The sequence below is a fragment of the Astyanax mexicanus genome, chromosome 25 (genome assembly GCF_023375975.1).
Source record: "Astyanax mexicanus isolate ESR-SI-001 chromosome 25, AstMex3_surface, whole genome shotgun sequence".
Lineage (NCBI taxonomy): Eukaryota > Metazoa > Chordata > Actinopteri > Characiformes > Acestrorhamphidae > Astyanax > Astyanax mexicanus.
The window spans coordinates 4,388,055-4,403,726 of NC_064432.1; the positions used below are offsets into that span (position 1 = coordinate 4,388,055).

Genomic DNA, 15,672 nt, shown 5'->3' on the forward strand with positions numbered 1-15,672 from the left:
CACACAGAATCTCTGAGGCTTTAATTTAGTGATGACGCAGTGGACTGCAGATAGATGTGTGTCTACCAGGAGCACAAGAACCCAGCAGAAAGGTGGTCACCAGTGCCTCTACACTATAAATAACCCTGCATTTTGTACATACTTGATCTATTTATGTGCTAAATGTGTATTTTCTGTATTGGAAGATGTGCTGTAATGTGCAGTGTGTTTGCAGGAGGAATAAAGTCACTGTGTTTTGTAAGCAGCTGGCTGTTCTTCTTCTTCAGGATTTATTCTTCAATTAACTGCTTATGTAGCTGGATTAGTCATTTATTCACTTAGTCAGACTCAGTCTTTTATTTTAGTCTTTCAGTCGTACAGTCATTTATTCATTCATTCATTTATGTATTAACTGACTGACAGTCTTATAGTCATTCATTCACTAAGTCATTTACTCAATCAGTTAGTAAATCATTCAATCAGTCATTCACTTAGTCATTTATTCACTCACTGATTCACTTAATCATTCATTCACTCAATCATTTAGTCAATCATTTAGTCCAGGGGTGTCCAAACTGCGGCCCGTTTCCTTTTTTGGAGCGGCCCGCGAGGTATTTTAGAAATAGAATGAAAGTTGGCCCGCTGTTAAGCAGGTTTTTATAATGTGAGATTCCAAGTTTAACGCTAGGTGTCAGAAACGGGCCAAGAAGTCTAAAAGCGGAGAGGGTGCGCATTTCTAACGCAGAAAAACGGGGTAAAAGAGTCTAAAAGCGGAGAGGGTGCGCATTTCTAACGCAGAAAAACGGGGTAAAAGAGTCTAAAAGCGGAGAGAGTGCGCATTTCTAGCGCAGAAAAACAGGTAAAAGAGTCTAAAAGCGGAGAGAGTGCGCATTTCTAACGCAGAAAAACGGGGTAAAAGAGTCTAAAAGCGGAGAGAGTGCGCATTTCTAACGCAGAAAAACGGGGTAAAAGAGTCTAAAAGCGGAAAGGGTGCGCATTTCTAACGCAGAAAAACAGGTAAAAGAGTCTAAAAGCGGAGAGAGTGCGCATTTCTAACGCAGAAAAACGGGGTAAAAGAGTCTAAAAGCGGAGAGAGTGCGCATTTCTAACGCAGAAAAACGGGGTAAAAGAGTCTAAAAGCGGAGAGAGTGCGCATTTCTAACGCAGAAAAACGGGGTAAAAGAGTCTAAAAGCGGAAAGGGTGCGCATTTCTAACACAGAAAAACGGGGTAAAAGAGTCTAAAAGCGGAGAGGGTGCGCATTTCTAACGCAGAAAAACGGACCAAAGTCTAAAAGTTTTCGTAATTAAGGAGTTTAATATTAAGAGAAATCATGAAATTAAACATCAATTTGAAAAATCTTAGTTTACACAACACTGTCAAAGATAAAGATAGTAAGTCGAGTAAAATGGTGTGTTAATGAAATAATCAGGAAAGAAGTATTATTTAAAGTGGTATATTTCATTATTTGTTAGTGTGGCCCGTGACTTCAAATATATTTCTCCTTCTGGCCCCCAACAAAAAAAAGTTTGGACACCCCTGATTTAGTCAGTCAGTGTCTAAGTCATTAATTCACTCACTCAATCTGTCAATCAGTCAAGCATTCACACAGTCAATCATTCATTTAGTCATATTGATATTCCATGAGTTTTCCAGGTTTTTCATGACCGTACAAACCCTGTACATGCCATTTTGTCGCTTAAAAAATGCTAAAAATATAAAGGATACTAATTCTAATATACCGTATGCATGCAACCATCTAGGTCTAGTGACTAGACATTGATATTTCTGAACACGACTTTTTTTTTGAATACTACACAAACACAATATACAACCATTACACCATGTTGACAAAACATAATGCCATTTATTTATTGTTGAAATACAGAGGAATTGTGTAAAAGGGATCGAGTAAAAGGCAGTGCAAGAACATCTTCAAGAAACCAAAGCAAAACACTATTGTACATGATGACAAGGGCTGCTGGTATCATCCGGCAACAGTTAGGACTCATGCTGCGTTCTATTTGGACTCAGAAATTAGAATTTCCTGGTTCTAATTGGCAAATCGTAACTGGAATGCTCCTGCAAGTCTGATTTTCCACTAGGAACGTCGGGAACCTCACCAATCCTGAGTTACTCAACAGAAGTCTGTTGGTGTCTCATTAACTCAGTTATACACACTGTACTATCTTGTACTAACTTCTATATGTTTAAATGTGTTCATGTTGTTTAGAAGTGCAAAATACCACATAATGCACTGCTATCGACAGATATCGCTAACAATGCTAACAGTGATAGCGTATATATCTAAAGGTTCAACTCTGAGGTAAATGGAGCGCAGCATCAGACCTCACATGGCTGTCAATCAAAATACCACATATTTTATCTAATCAAACCATATGAACAAGATCAACAGACTCAGAATGGCTCAGTAAGGGTCACTCGAGGTCACGTCTGATTGGTGGTCTAAGGCAGTGTTCCTCAAAGTGAAGTCTGGAAGGACTGGTGCTCCCCAGTAAACCTGAATCAGCTCGGTCTCGATTGGTTCGTGAATTGTCTTAAAGCGAAGCTGAGGCACACTGGCAAAAACGCTTGGGGCTGACTCACGAAAGCTTTCCAAAGAATAATAATCAAAAAGTATTGTTATTAGAAATATCACAATATCTAAAAAATGCATTGTTGTGTTTCTTAAGAATAGCACCAGACTGTAAAAAAAAAAAAAACATCCCTTTCTAAAAAGCTTACCAGAAAGGCTGCTATGCCTCTTTTTTTTATCACATTTAGAATTTAGCAGACTGTCCCTTTAAGATTCCTATATGCAAATAATAAGTAAGTGTGCTAAGATGAAGCATCATTCCAGAAGCTGTCCTGGCTAAAACGCTCCTTTAGTAGCTGTCCATCTATGAGAAGGCCCAAAGCATGATGCTCCCACCACCATGCTTTACAGTTTGGAACATAGATTACGTGTTTGAGTGCCTTCACACTCCTTAAAGCATCTTTAGACCTTCCGACTCAACAATTGTCCTCCTAAAAAAAGGCATTTCCTTTGGCAGGCCATTTGTGTATTTGTTTGAACTAAACAGATCACGTCTTTGAGAGTAATGTACGGTATGCAAACAACACGCTTTGTTCTGATTGGTCGCCCTGTGTTAAGGCAAAAGCCTTTCTTTTTAACCTAACATTAGATTGAAAATGGACCATTTCTACTGATTACTCTACATATTATGGTCTAGAAAGTGAAATGTATAAATGTATGCTTTAGAAGTTCAATAATGCTTACGTACCAAATTAAACTCTTATTGCATAGCAAAAAAAAAAAAAATGTTTAATTCTTAAGTCTTTTAGACTTTCGTGGATCAGCCCCTGCTCTAAAGCAACACTGGAGTGCATCTAATGACCTTAAATAATCTAGAAACTTCCACACAAAAATACAAACACACACGCAAACAAAAGCACATGGGTGGTATGTACATACAAAATCCTGATTTCGACTTTGAAAAAAAATTATTTAGTCCCTGATTTTTTTAAACTACAGCATACAACCCGTTTGTTTGTTGATGTCCAGTGCTAGTTTAAAGCGTGGTTATACGATGTTAACGGTGATTAATCTGAATATTCTGCAAAATAAACACTAAAAAAAACAGAATCACTACTGTATAAATACGTACATCATGCATGTAGGTATAAAACTCCCTTTGTTGTGAAGAAGAAAAAAAAAGAGGAAAAAAAAGACATCAAAAGTAGTTCACAGTGGAGTGTATTTGCTTTCTGTGGTGTACAGCAGAGCGTCATCCCCTTTTGGACTTGGGTCAGCTGTAGCTATGTAACAGTATCCCATGTAAACTAGTTTTTTTATTATTTTATATTATTTGCTGAAGACTCAGTTACCGAATAACTGGGGCCAAATGGCTTATCTAAGCTCCACCCACAAATGTGTTTTTAGTAGCTGCTGTTGTGAATTTTGTAGTCTGTAAATAATGACCTAAAGTGCAGAGGAGGATGCTCCCACCACCATGCTTAACAGTTAGAACAGTATTCTTGGGATTCGATGCCTCACTGGATGTTTTCTATTAAATGCACAAACAAAACTTTGTATTCCCTTTATATGTGCACAGAAAACACATGAAATGGTCAAAAGTATTGGGACACCATCTCACTAATATGCATTATGACATTATGGAGGAACATTGCTATTGGATGGAGCACCAACCATCACAACATGGAACATTCCACAAGAGTTCTTCCACTGTTTCAGAGCTCAATGCTTGGGGGCGCTCCATTTTCAAACTTGTCTGGCTCTTAAAAAAAAAAAAAAAAAAAAAAAAAATCACAATTGTAGGCGGAGCATAGGCGAGTCAATTAAGACTAAAGTAGTTTAGAAGTTTTCTGAAATGTATAAAACTTTTATGGTTAAATTGAAAATGAAATGAACGAAATCCGGAGACCTGCACCGGATTTCATGATGCTAGACCTTTGAGAAAACTAGTATGTGAATAAAATATGCACTGTGGAATTTCTGGATTTACAGATTATTAAATTCTTTTTTTTTGTTGAGAAATTAAACACGATGCTTTCCCAGTTTAAAGATGTATGATAGATAAAGTAATTACCATGAAAAGCCTACTTACTGACCTTGATGGATGCAGTTTGACCTGGCTATTAACTTCTAGTCTGAACAACTTTAGTCTAACGTAGCTGCAGTTCAAAGCTTAAGAAGTTAATTTGAACAAAAGACTTGATTACATCCATTTTTCCCTCAAAACTATTCTTTTAGCTGCCCCTGCAGTGTATCTACACCTTTAGGTCTTTTTTTGTTATCAGAAACATCAATCAAGCTAAAGATGCATTTTGTAGGTGTTTCTGAAAAGTAACACCACTACTGTCTGGGTATCATAGGTGATAAAAAGCATTTGGTCAGTGGTGGTCCTTTGGTGGTGAAATATCATATTCTCATATTTGGGCATAGTGGTTTTATCTGATTCGTTTAAAGTTGCCTAGAATGGACATAATGGGGTACGGCAAAAGCAAAACACAATTCTGCATATACATGGCTCAATAAAAAAAAAAAATAGACCCCATTTACACCTGGTCACATTATGCATCTGGTCTTGAGTATCAGGTGTATATCTGGATAAGATCAAACCACATGAATGTGCAAGTGTGAACACACCATTCTTAAACCACTTTAGAAGACAGCCTAATTTGACAACCGAAACTCATTCTCGAGTTCATTTCCTCGTCAGCATGGGTTGCCAAATCTGTTGTGCATTCCTTTAAACTTAGAAGATCGCAACAGCATGTAAAAAAAAAATGTTGCATTTCGAGGCAGCAACCATTCTTAATACATCTGTAAATACAGGAAGAGGCTGCATGGAGTACCAACTACTTTTTCCACTGGACTAGCCTTGGACTTAATGGCCCATTGCACACAAACTGGACACACATTTGACTACCACGTGTAAACACATGTGGTTTAGATCTTAAGATAGAATCCAGATAATAATCACAAGAAATAACCAGGTGTAAAACAAATAGGCCATTGCTTCAAGGTTATGTCTAAACCTCACCCTCATTCCCAAGCTACAAATCGTGTGAGAGTTTCATGAAGTGAGAAATTGACCAGTTATCTAAATATCTAAATATCAAAAATGGTTATTTTCTGAAATATAAAGGTACAAGCAGCCGAAAATAATGCCCATAACATTCCCTCTATAGCACAAATTATGATTTTTTCCATATTGTCTCAGAATTTCATACTGTATAAACCAATAGAAATAGCTCTAAAATTACTTTTGACATTGACTTCCCCTGAAACTTAAGAAGCATGTTTTCCCCTTTCCTGTAAAGTTGCCATACAAAGTCTAAGCTTGACCACAATGATATTCAGATAACTGTGAAATAATCCCACTTCATGAAAACCCAGAATTCCACAGTCAGTCAGAGAAGAGCTTCTCTCCACAAGGCCACAATCAGGGATTTCTAAAGCGGAATCAGAATAAGAAAAACAGAATAAGAGTAGTTCGTTTGCGGTCCAGAAATCCCCGATTGTGGCCTAACCCTCAACCACCCAAATGCAGAAGCTGTGTTCAAATCATCTTGCATTATCTCAAGAAGTGAAGTACATCTCTTTGGTCAGCATGGACACGATGCAGGGAATCTGCTTTTTGGCGTCGAATCCCGGAGCGTTGGACGCAGACTCGAAGTCCATCGCCACTTTATAGTTAACCCTGGTCATGATCTGCATGAGCTCCAGCTCTCTGCCGTATTTGCTGACCATCTCACAGAGGGACTGCATGAACCAGGAGCCGGTCATGGTGTTTCTCCATGAGTAGTAACCTGCAAAGACCAAGCCAAAGTAGGAAATGGGTTTAAAATCACTTCTGTTGGCTAATTACTGTGGAGCTGGAGGAGCTATATGGAGGATTCGGTCTGTTTATCTACCTGGTGCTGTGGAGTAGGCGTAGAGGAAATCTGCCTCCACTGGGATCTTCACAGGCGAACCATCTGGAGGATTGTCCATTTCGATACCCGCGTCCAGGTCAGTGCCCCTGCAGGCCTGCCAATACAGACACATCGCGTGTTTGAGTTCAGTCAAAAAAAACACTGACATATCATTCATCCTTTGCTTACGCCCACTGGCTCTTTGGTCTACAAAGAGAACTGGACTGCGACCTCTGCTGTTCAAACAATGCAACTGCATAACATTTCCTAAACAGAACATGAAATCCTATATGTTCCCACGATGCACATTTGTCAAATTTTTCAATAATGTTGAATTGTAAAACGATGCTTTGTTACATCCCCATTAAAATACACTATGCAAGACCATAGACCAATCCCATTTCACTCCTTGGCCTCTACCACTTAGTCCTACCCCTATGATTTGTGGGTGCTGTGATTCTTGCTGGCATAGATTGGTAGAGGGGAAGTGTTAGGGTTACAATAACCAACCTTTATTTTTATGAGAATATGATGAATATGAGAATACAAATATTTACATATTATATATATATATATATATATATATATATATATATATATATATTCAAAACTATAGGAAGGAAAATTAAAAACAATAAATTTTATAAAATGTATCTTAGAAAATAATGCATAAAAATAATTTAAAACTATAAAACTAACTGAATGTGGAAATAAAGCAGTGCAATAAATATAGTATTAACTAAAATGATTAAATAACTAAAAAGAGAAAAAATAAATTAACAAAAAAGAAAAATATATATTTAAAAAGAAATAAAAAAAATGTAAGCTCACTTATCAATAAATAAGTAATAAAAAATAATTAAATAATTAAAAAAATATTTCTTTGTTTAAATTCTTGAATTAATTTAGTTTAATGTAGTTTCAATGTATTATTGCCCTTTGCTCTTTTTAAAGCAAGCCTAAAACAATCAATAGTAGCACATTTCTGTAGCTAATTGTCGTTCCACCTTAAGTGGTGCAGCAGTAGTTACTGAGGCTGCTGCTTCATTTAAAAACAAAAAATAAAAAAACAGGATTCTAGTGAATTGATAACTTTAGCTCCCATTTATTTTGACAATGTATCTGTTTTTTTAGACGTTTTTTTTTTTTCAAACTTGATCCTCCCACATGACAAATAAGGCCAAAGGGATTGGGCCAAAATCTCCTGTTAAACAAGTTAAAACTGCACAAATGCTTCATCAGATGCAGTGAATGTCCTACAGGAAATCCTGTTGTTGCCTATAATAACCTAGATCTTCAAAACACCAGATACAGTCTAAATGAACTTTTCTCATTAGCCACAAAAGCTTTGTCTGAGGGTTGTGGTGGGGGCTGGATTGGCCCCCAGCCCTCTGGCCTTGCAAACATCAGCCCTCAAAGCATGAATGCGCTGTCCACGGTGCTGAACAACCCTGCTGCTGTTCAGTGACGTGGGATTGCTCTCTCCTCTCAAACTAATGTTTCCTTTACATTTATTTCCATGGAACTCAATTTAGTACAATCGCAACATTTTTATGAACCCAATATAAAATATAGAAATGTTACTTGAATATAGCTACTTAAGTGTAAAATGCAAACAAGTGCAAGCTCCTTATGTTTCAGTTAATGAAAAGTGTAAAATATGAAAATCACTGCCACATAAAAGTTCTTCAGGTTCCACAGGTTTCTAACAAAAGCACTATCAACTATCAACTTCAATGCTCTTGGGTAAGTTCTACATGTAAAGATGTACAATCTTGATTATCCTGTTCAATCCTGTATGCACTAGATGGCCCACGGATTTTTTTTTGAATAAAGAATCCATTGGTAGAATGGGCAGATCTTCAGGGTGAGCCACATACAGAATAGTTTGGAACAGTGAGGAAGACATTAAACCAAAAACCGAAATCAAACCATCTTAAACCATCAACTTAACAATGGAGATCTGAACACAACTGGGTGCATCAAACATACATCAGAGATGGCTGAGGAGAGCGCAGCGACTCGGTTCTGATACATGAGCTCACAGATGCCTTGTGCTGACTGACATCACCCTAGGAGTGATGAGGGGGAAAGAGCGCAATCTATCCACCAAAACAGAGCAAGCTGCATGACCGGGATTCGAACCAGCAGCGTTTTAGATTGCAGGATGACTCAGCGCCCTAAAAAATAAACTGTATTACTGTAATAATAATATTATTGTTGCACTATATCAAATCTCTACTACTGCTAGTGCTGAGTGGTAATTGTGAGCTTGGGTTAAACAAAAGTACACAGTGTTCTTACATAAAGCACAAGGACTACTCCCATGATCCATTGCCTCATACTCTTCTCTCCTCAAACTAAACTAACATGCTTTTATAAAGATGGGTTACTGCTAGAACACACCCACAGCTTATGGGAAAGAACAAGCCTGAATGTGCCTCCATATTATATGCACCCACCTGTATGAAGAAGAGTTTGGGTTTGCCCACTAGTGAAGTGCAGCGGTCTCCTCTGAACAGGCTGGTTAAAGATTTCAGCTCCAGCGCTCCATCCGTCCCAAAAAACACGCCTTCATCTCCATGACTCAGCAGCACACACACCAGTGATGCACAGCGGCTGTGGTCCTCCCTGGCAACTAAGTGAGGGAGAAAAGCAAAGCATTCATTTTTTAATATACCATATTTTTCACACTATAAAATGCACTTAAAATACATTCATTTTCCCAAAAATGGGGAAACCTTATGTATGAATTCTACCAGCCAGTTTGTAAGAAGCAGTAAAGCCACTCTGTAACTGAGGTACAGATTTATACAGGAGTTTCAGTTTAGTTCTCCAGCACAGAGGCTGGAACACTATTAGCATTAGCCGCTAACAGTGCTAAGTGCTAGCTCTTTCGCCATACAGAGGTGAGTGGCCTCTACTACTGGCCTCCCGGCCTGCGTAGTAAAACCACTCCAAATGATCCAGAATGCAGCAGCACGTCTGGTCTTCAACCAGCCAAAATGGGCACATGTCACTCCGCTGCTCATTGAGCTCCACTGGCTACCAGTTGATGCTCGCATCAAATTCAAAGCTCTTACAATCGCCTACAAGGTGATGACAGAACAGCTCCTCCCTACCTGCACTGATCACTCCTGAAGGCTTACGCTACCTCCCGGCCGCTGCGCTCCTCCAATGAACGTCGCCTCGCTTTGCCAAACACTCACACAAAGCAAAGACCAATCCAGACTGTTCTCATACAGAGTTCCCCAATGGTGGAACTAACTACCTTCCACTACCAGATCAGGAGAATCTCTCACTATCTTTAATGAACTCCTGAAGACAGAGCTCTTCAAAGAGCACTTACTCTCCTAACACCTCTAACACACTAACTACTTCTAACCTCATTTCCTTCTTCCCCTCCTTCACTTCTCTATCCCTTTATTTCCCTTCGACCTCCTTTAAGCCCTATCTAAAAAAATGGTTTATCTTAATTTCTATTACTTTTGTACTTGACTATTGTAAGTCGCTTTGGACAAAAGCGTCTGCCAAATGTAATGTAATGTAATGTAATGAATGTTATCGGCCTGTAGCCTGCTGCTAAAACAAGAAATAAAACTGCCTCAAGGACTGTTTGCTGGACTGGTTTGGCTGATAACTGGCTTTGTGTCTTCAGTAAATACAGGGTGGAGGTGAGAACAGGCTACATCCTGTTTCTGCCTCATTATCAGTCATGTGATGAGCTCTGACAGTAACATCCCTAAGCAGTGATGTTACTACACTTTTGAAAGAATGTAAAATATGACATGAAATCCGTATGTGAAAAATCTTGATTCAATTACGTTTTTCTTCTCAATACTGAACGTTTTAATAGTGAAGATTTAAAGAGTCAATGTAAGATCAGCACAATGGAATTTTGTGTTTAATGCAAAATATGAAAAAGGAAGAAGGAAAGCTTGTCTTTAAGGTTCAGGATATCGAATCTTATTCTCTCTGTAACAAAGGATTCAAGAGGGATGGAGATGGTGAAGGATAGCGTTAGTTACTGGATTTTATTCTTATTTTAATATAAGAGTAAGGTAATATAGGTTCTAAACTTAATGTTGTGTTTACATTGCCAAATATTGCATAGCAAAAAAAAAAACACTAAACAAAATGCTACTCTGTCACTAGACAGGATGAAAATGAATTATGGAAGTTGGGGCCAACAGAATGCAGTTTGCATTTACAGAGCTTTAACACAGCTCAGCCAATCATGCCTTGATTAATGCAACAGGTGTTGTCACCTTTGTTCCGAGTACAACTTCCAGGAAGGAACAAACTTTTTGGGTAGTGGAGGAGGGCCATGCAAGTTCTGCAAATGCCAATTCAAACACTAGACCCAAATCGTATGGAAACAATCTGTGCAGCAAAACACCACTCAAACATGCAACTGAAAGAATTCTGCATGAAGGAGTAGGAAAATACTTTCTCCCAGTGAATGTTAGACAATGGTTGACGTGACAGGTCAAAGGGTGTCATTAAATAAACAATAAAATGCAATTTATCTACATACAGTATGTTGCTAAAAAGATTGAATACTAATATATACATGTTTCTTAATAGACAAGGAGTGTCTTATTTTTTTTTTACATGGCTGCATTTTGAAGTTCGCAAAGAATAATAATAATAAAAAAAGGCAGGAATCAAGCATCAAGCAAATCATAAAGCTGAGGCAAGCAATGAACTTTGTTCCCATTAAAACACAATTTTTTTATGCAGAACTGCACAGCTATTGGTTAACTTCAGTCACTGGTTAAACGGAGCGTGGCTGAACAAGAGGAGTTCAAGTCTTACCTGCAGTTAAAACCTGCTTAATCTGATCCACAGTCTGGTCGTTGAACACCTTCACCTTGTAGCCCAACTTTCCAAACGCTTTCATGGCGTTTCCAGCGTCAACGTCCGTACCGTTACGCTGATTCATGCCTTTCGAAGAAAAACAAAAAAAACACACACATACAAATTACTCTTAGAAAGGTAGACGCACACAAATGAGACCTAGACTACAGGATTTTAAATCCTCAGCCCCACATCTTCACACTACCACCACCAAGTTTGACAGTTGGTATGATGCTCCAGTTGTGAAATACAGTGAAATTCTACAAGGATTAGGCGTTGTGGGTTTTTGACCAATGTGCTACAAGCTTTCATACTTCCAGTGATCAAAAGTGGTTTAATCACACCACTTCTCAAGATCTACTGAGTCTGTTGTATCCATAGCAACTCTCATATCGGATCAGTAATGGAGAGAAATAAACGAATACAAGCAGAATATAAGAGTTTTTTTCTGATGTGTTTGTGTGATGGACTGTGTTACCGGTACTCCTGTGGAAGTTCTTGTTGTTGATGATGATGCAGTGTCCGATGCTAGGGTAGTTCAGGCTGTATCTGAAGCTGTGGGCGTGGCCCTTCGCGTCCACCTGCATTTGCGCCCCTCCTCCGGCCCCAGCCGTACCAGCGCTGCAATCAAATCACAAATTGATGCGTTGCAATTATGGTTAGACACCCAATTTAGTTAGACACTATATTGCAGTTGTCTGCAATTGATGGACAACAGTGTAACAGACTGTTACTTTCTGTTCCAATAATATTAAAAGACTGATTACACAACCAGTTTAAACTTCCAATGAAATGTCTGAACGTGGCCAGTACCAATGAAAAAAGGAACAGGAAGCTCGAAAGCATTCTCAGTGATAATCTCAGCTGTCAGCCACTGGAACTCCTTGATAGCTGCTGTGATGCTGGAGAAGATGAAACCGAAACTTCACGTGAAGAGCTGCACATTTGCGCATGTGCATCAGTTACAGTGCGCAAACTATTCAGATGAGTGTCAAATATGTGTCACATAAAAAAAAAATATTGCAGTATTTAAATTAACACTATTATGGGATATACATGGCTACAATATTTAAATAAACACGTATGGGATATGCATGGCTACAGTATTTAATTGGACAATTTTATGGGATATGCATGGCTACAGTATTTGCACGAACACTTTTATGGGATATGCATATGTACAGCATTTAAATAAACACCTTTATGGGATATGCATAGCAACAATATTTGAATGAACAAAATCATGGCACATGCATATGTGCAATATTTAAATAAACACTATTATGGGATATGCATAGCCACAGCATTTAATATATAATATAATATAATATATAATATAATATATATATATATATATATATATATATATATATATATATATATATATATATATATATATATAGCAACAGTATTTAAAATAACAATATTATAGGTGATGGTGTTTAAATAAACAATATTATGGCACATGTATAGCAACAGTATTTAAATAAACACTAATATGTGGTATACATAGCTACAGTATTTCAATAAACAACATTATGGGATGTGCATAGCAACAGTATTAAAAATGAACAATATTATGGGATGCATAGCAACAGTAGGCAGGATAGGCTTACTCTGGAGCGTCTGCCTGTCGCGCGTCCACGGCGTCTCCGTTCGCTGCCTGCTTGTTCTCCGCGTTCTCAGACATGATGATTAAAAGAGGTTTTTCTCACAGATAAGATGTTAAGGGCGTGCAGAAACAGGCCGCGGGAACGCTGCAGTTTCGTTAAAATGATTTTAATCCTCAGGCTGTTCACTGTTTGCACATGTCCGGTGTGTTTTCTTTGTCTGCGCGACCAGCCAATCAGAGCTGCGGACGGGAAGACAACAAGAGTGACGTCAGACACCTTATAAACAACAGCTAATTATTACTACATTATTTATTTTTATACTACTACTACTACTACTACTACTACTAATAATAATAATAATAATAATAATAAATAATAATAATATCTACTATTAATAATGAATTAAATAAAAGTCTGTAGAATATTTTACTCCAAAAGCCATTTATATATCTTACATGACTGAATTAATATTGATACAATTCTGAATAATTTCTCTTTATTAATAATGATTTACCTAGTATTATTTACAAAATGCTCTTGTAATAATACATATAATAATACATATAATTGTAATAAAAAAATAATTTATATTGCTGACGTAATACTACTTATAATAATAGCTAAATTTTTCTTAATTAATAATAATTATGGACAATTATTTACTACATACGCTCGTCTTAATAAATAAACAGTCTTTAACGCTTGAAGTTTTGTCGTAATGAAGTCAATAATGTGGCAGAATTTATAATAATGAATGTCTAATTAATTAATTATTGTTTATTATTAATTTTAATAATGATCGACTTTTATTTAGTACATAGGCTAACGTTACACATTAATAAATATAACTAAGTTACAGTCTTTACAGCAGCTAGCTAGCTATACAGAGTTAGCTTGTCCAAAAGCAGATATTTATATAGATAAATTAATAATAATAATTGACGGCTTAATTCACCCTTATTAATAATTATTATCTACTATTATTTACTAAGGTTACATGTGCTCGTATTAATTTATAAACAATATTTACAATAATTTAACAACAGCTAGGTTTTAAAGCTTGTCCGGTTATTAGATGAATCTCCTGGGCGGCTGAATTAACTTTAATATAACTTAAATTCATAGTTTTAGAATTATTTAAAACCCTACAGATGATATTAGCTAGCTATATCATAATAAACTACAGGAATATTAAATAAATAAAATACATAATATCTAAATACAGCATGAGGAAGCAGTGGTTGGTTGGTTGGCAGCAGCTGGGTTTATCCAGACGCTGAACGAGTCTTTAGCAGCTTTACTCTCTTTGTTTATGCCGAGTCAGAGTAGCTAGGCTAACTAGCTGAGCTAACTACGCAATAAAACAGTAAAAACTACTCAAATAAACAGCGGTTTACCTACATTTTACACCCGAACCGGTCCGGCTGGAGAAAGGCAGCGGAACCGAGCAGCTTCTGCGGAAATCTAACCGTTACCCGAGAAGCGGCAGCAGTCACAGAATCCAGGAAGTTTAAACCAGAGACTATGTCTATGGTTTAAACCGTGAAGTTACGCTACAAAACTACATTACCCATAGTGCTTTGCGACGGCGCGTCTCATGTTTTCAGGTGTCTCGCGCCATCAAGCGGCCAAATAGAGCCGGTCAGCACAAGCAGCTGACTACGTCCAGACATTTTTGCTGTTCCTTCTCTCCTTCTCCTCCTGTCCTCCTCCTTCTCCCCCCCCTTTTTTCCTACTGTTGTTCCTCTCCTCCTTTTTTATTGTTCCTATTCTCCCCCTTTATTACTCCTCTCTTCCATCTTTCCTACTTCTTCTCTTCTCCTTTTCTTACTGATTCTCTCCTCTTTTCCTAGTCCTCCGCCTCTCCTGCTTTCCTACTCCTCCTCTTCTCCTCCTTTCCACTTGCAACTCTTTTCCTCCTTTCCTACTTTTCTTCATCCTCCTCCTCTCCTCCTCCTTTCAGCTTGCTTCTCTCCTCCTCCTTTCCTACTTCTTCTCTCCTACCCGGGAAGAAGGTGTGTCTTCCAAACCTGCACTATTAAGATCATTATATAGTATATAATTCATAGTATTATTGTTTATTACACTATTGGGATACAGCAAAAAAACATTGCATACAACATGAGTGATGCCATAGAGCCCATTTTTGTAAAAGGTGTGAATGTAAAGAACCGTTTATTTAAGATGATATAGTCTAAATCAGCACTTGGCACCACTACTCAATGGATTTGCTGTTTTCTGCAGAAGCACAGCTGAACAAAACCCTAGCAATGACACTGGATGTTCTAGGCTTACATTTAAACATCAGGATAGGCTTTGTTACAGTATGTGTTGTATCTACTCTTTTTTGCCATGTATTTGCCAGTTATTTATCGACTGCTGTGACATGTGGCACTTTTCTTGAAAAATCTGTAAAAGTTGTAAAAGGAGGTCTTTTTTTAGCACACTTTCCTGTAAATTTAGTAGCGTTCTTAATATAATGTGTATCTATCGTAAAATTATTACATTGTTAATAAGTTGTAACAAGTTAATAAGTTGTAAATACTTAAAAAAAACATAAATAGAAAATAGCCCAATAGTGATTTCATGTTCATTTATACTGTCAAATGTCTTATCTTACTTTTTCTTTTTCATCAGCCTGCCTTAACATATGTCAGTAACTTTATATTGTCACTGGTCAGACAGTAGAGGGCACCCAAATCACACCAGTGACACAATTAAAGGGGAATAAGAGGATGTACAATAAATATTAATAATTAATTATTTATTTATTGATGTAT

At 37.4% G+C, this 15,672-nt stretch overlaps 1 protein-coding gene across 1 annotated transcript; it reads right to left on the reverse strand.

Moving 5' to 3' along the window:
- Window positions 1-1,822: 1,822 nt before the first annotated feature.
- On the reverse strand, window positions 1,823-13,152 carry casp3a (caspase 3, apoptosis-related cysteine peptidase a). The gene is made up of 6 exons (XM_049472462.1): window positions 12,896-13,152; window positions 11,758-11,900; window positions 11,238-11,366; window positions 8,882-9,057; window positions 6,420-6,534; window positions 1,823-6,314 (listed from the first exon to the last, which is right to left on the reverse strand). The coding sequence occupies exons 1-6, from the start codon at window positions 12,967-12,969 to the stop codon at window positions 6,085-6,087; spliced, it is 867 nt and encodes a 288-aa protein (XP_049328419.1). The 5' UTR covers window positions 12,970-13,152; the 3' UTR covers window positions 1,823-6,084.
- Between the last annotated feature and the right edge of the window lie 2,520 nt (window positions 13,153-15,672).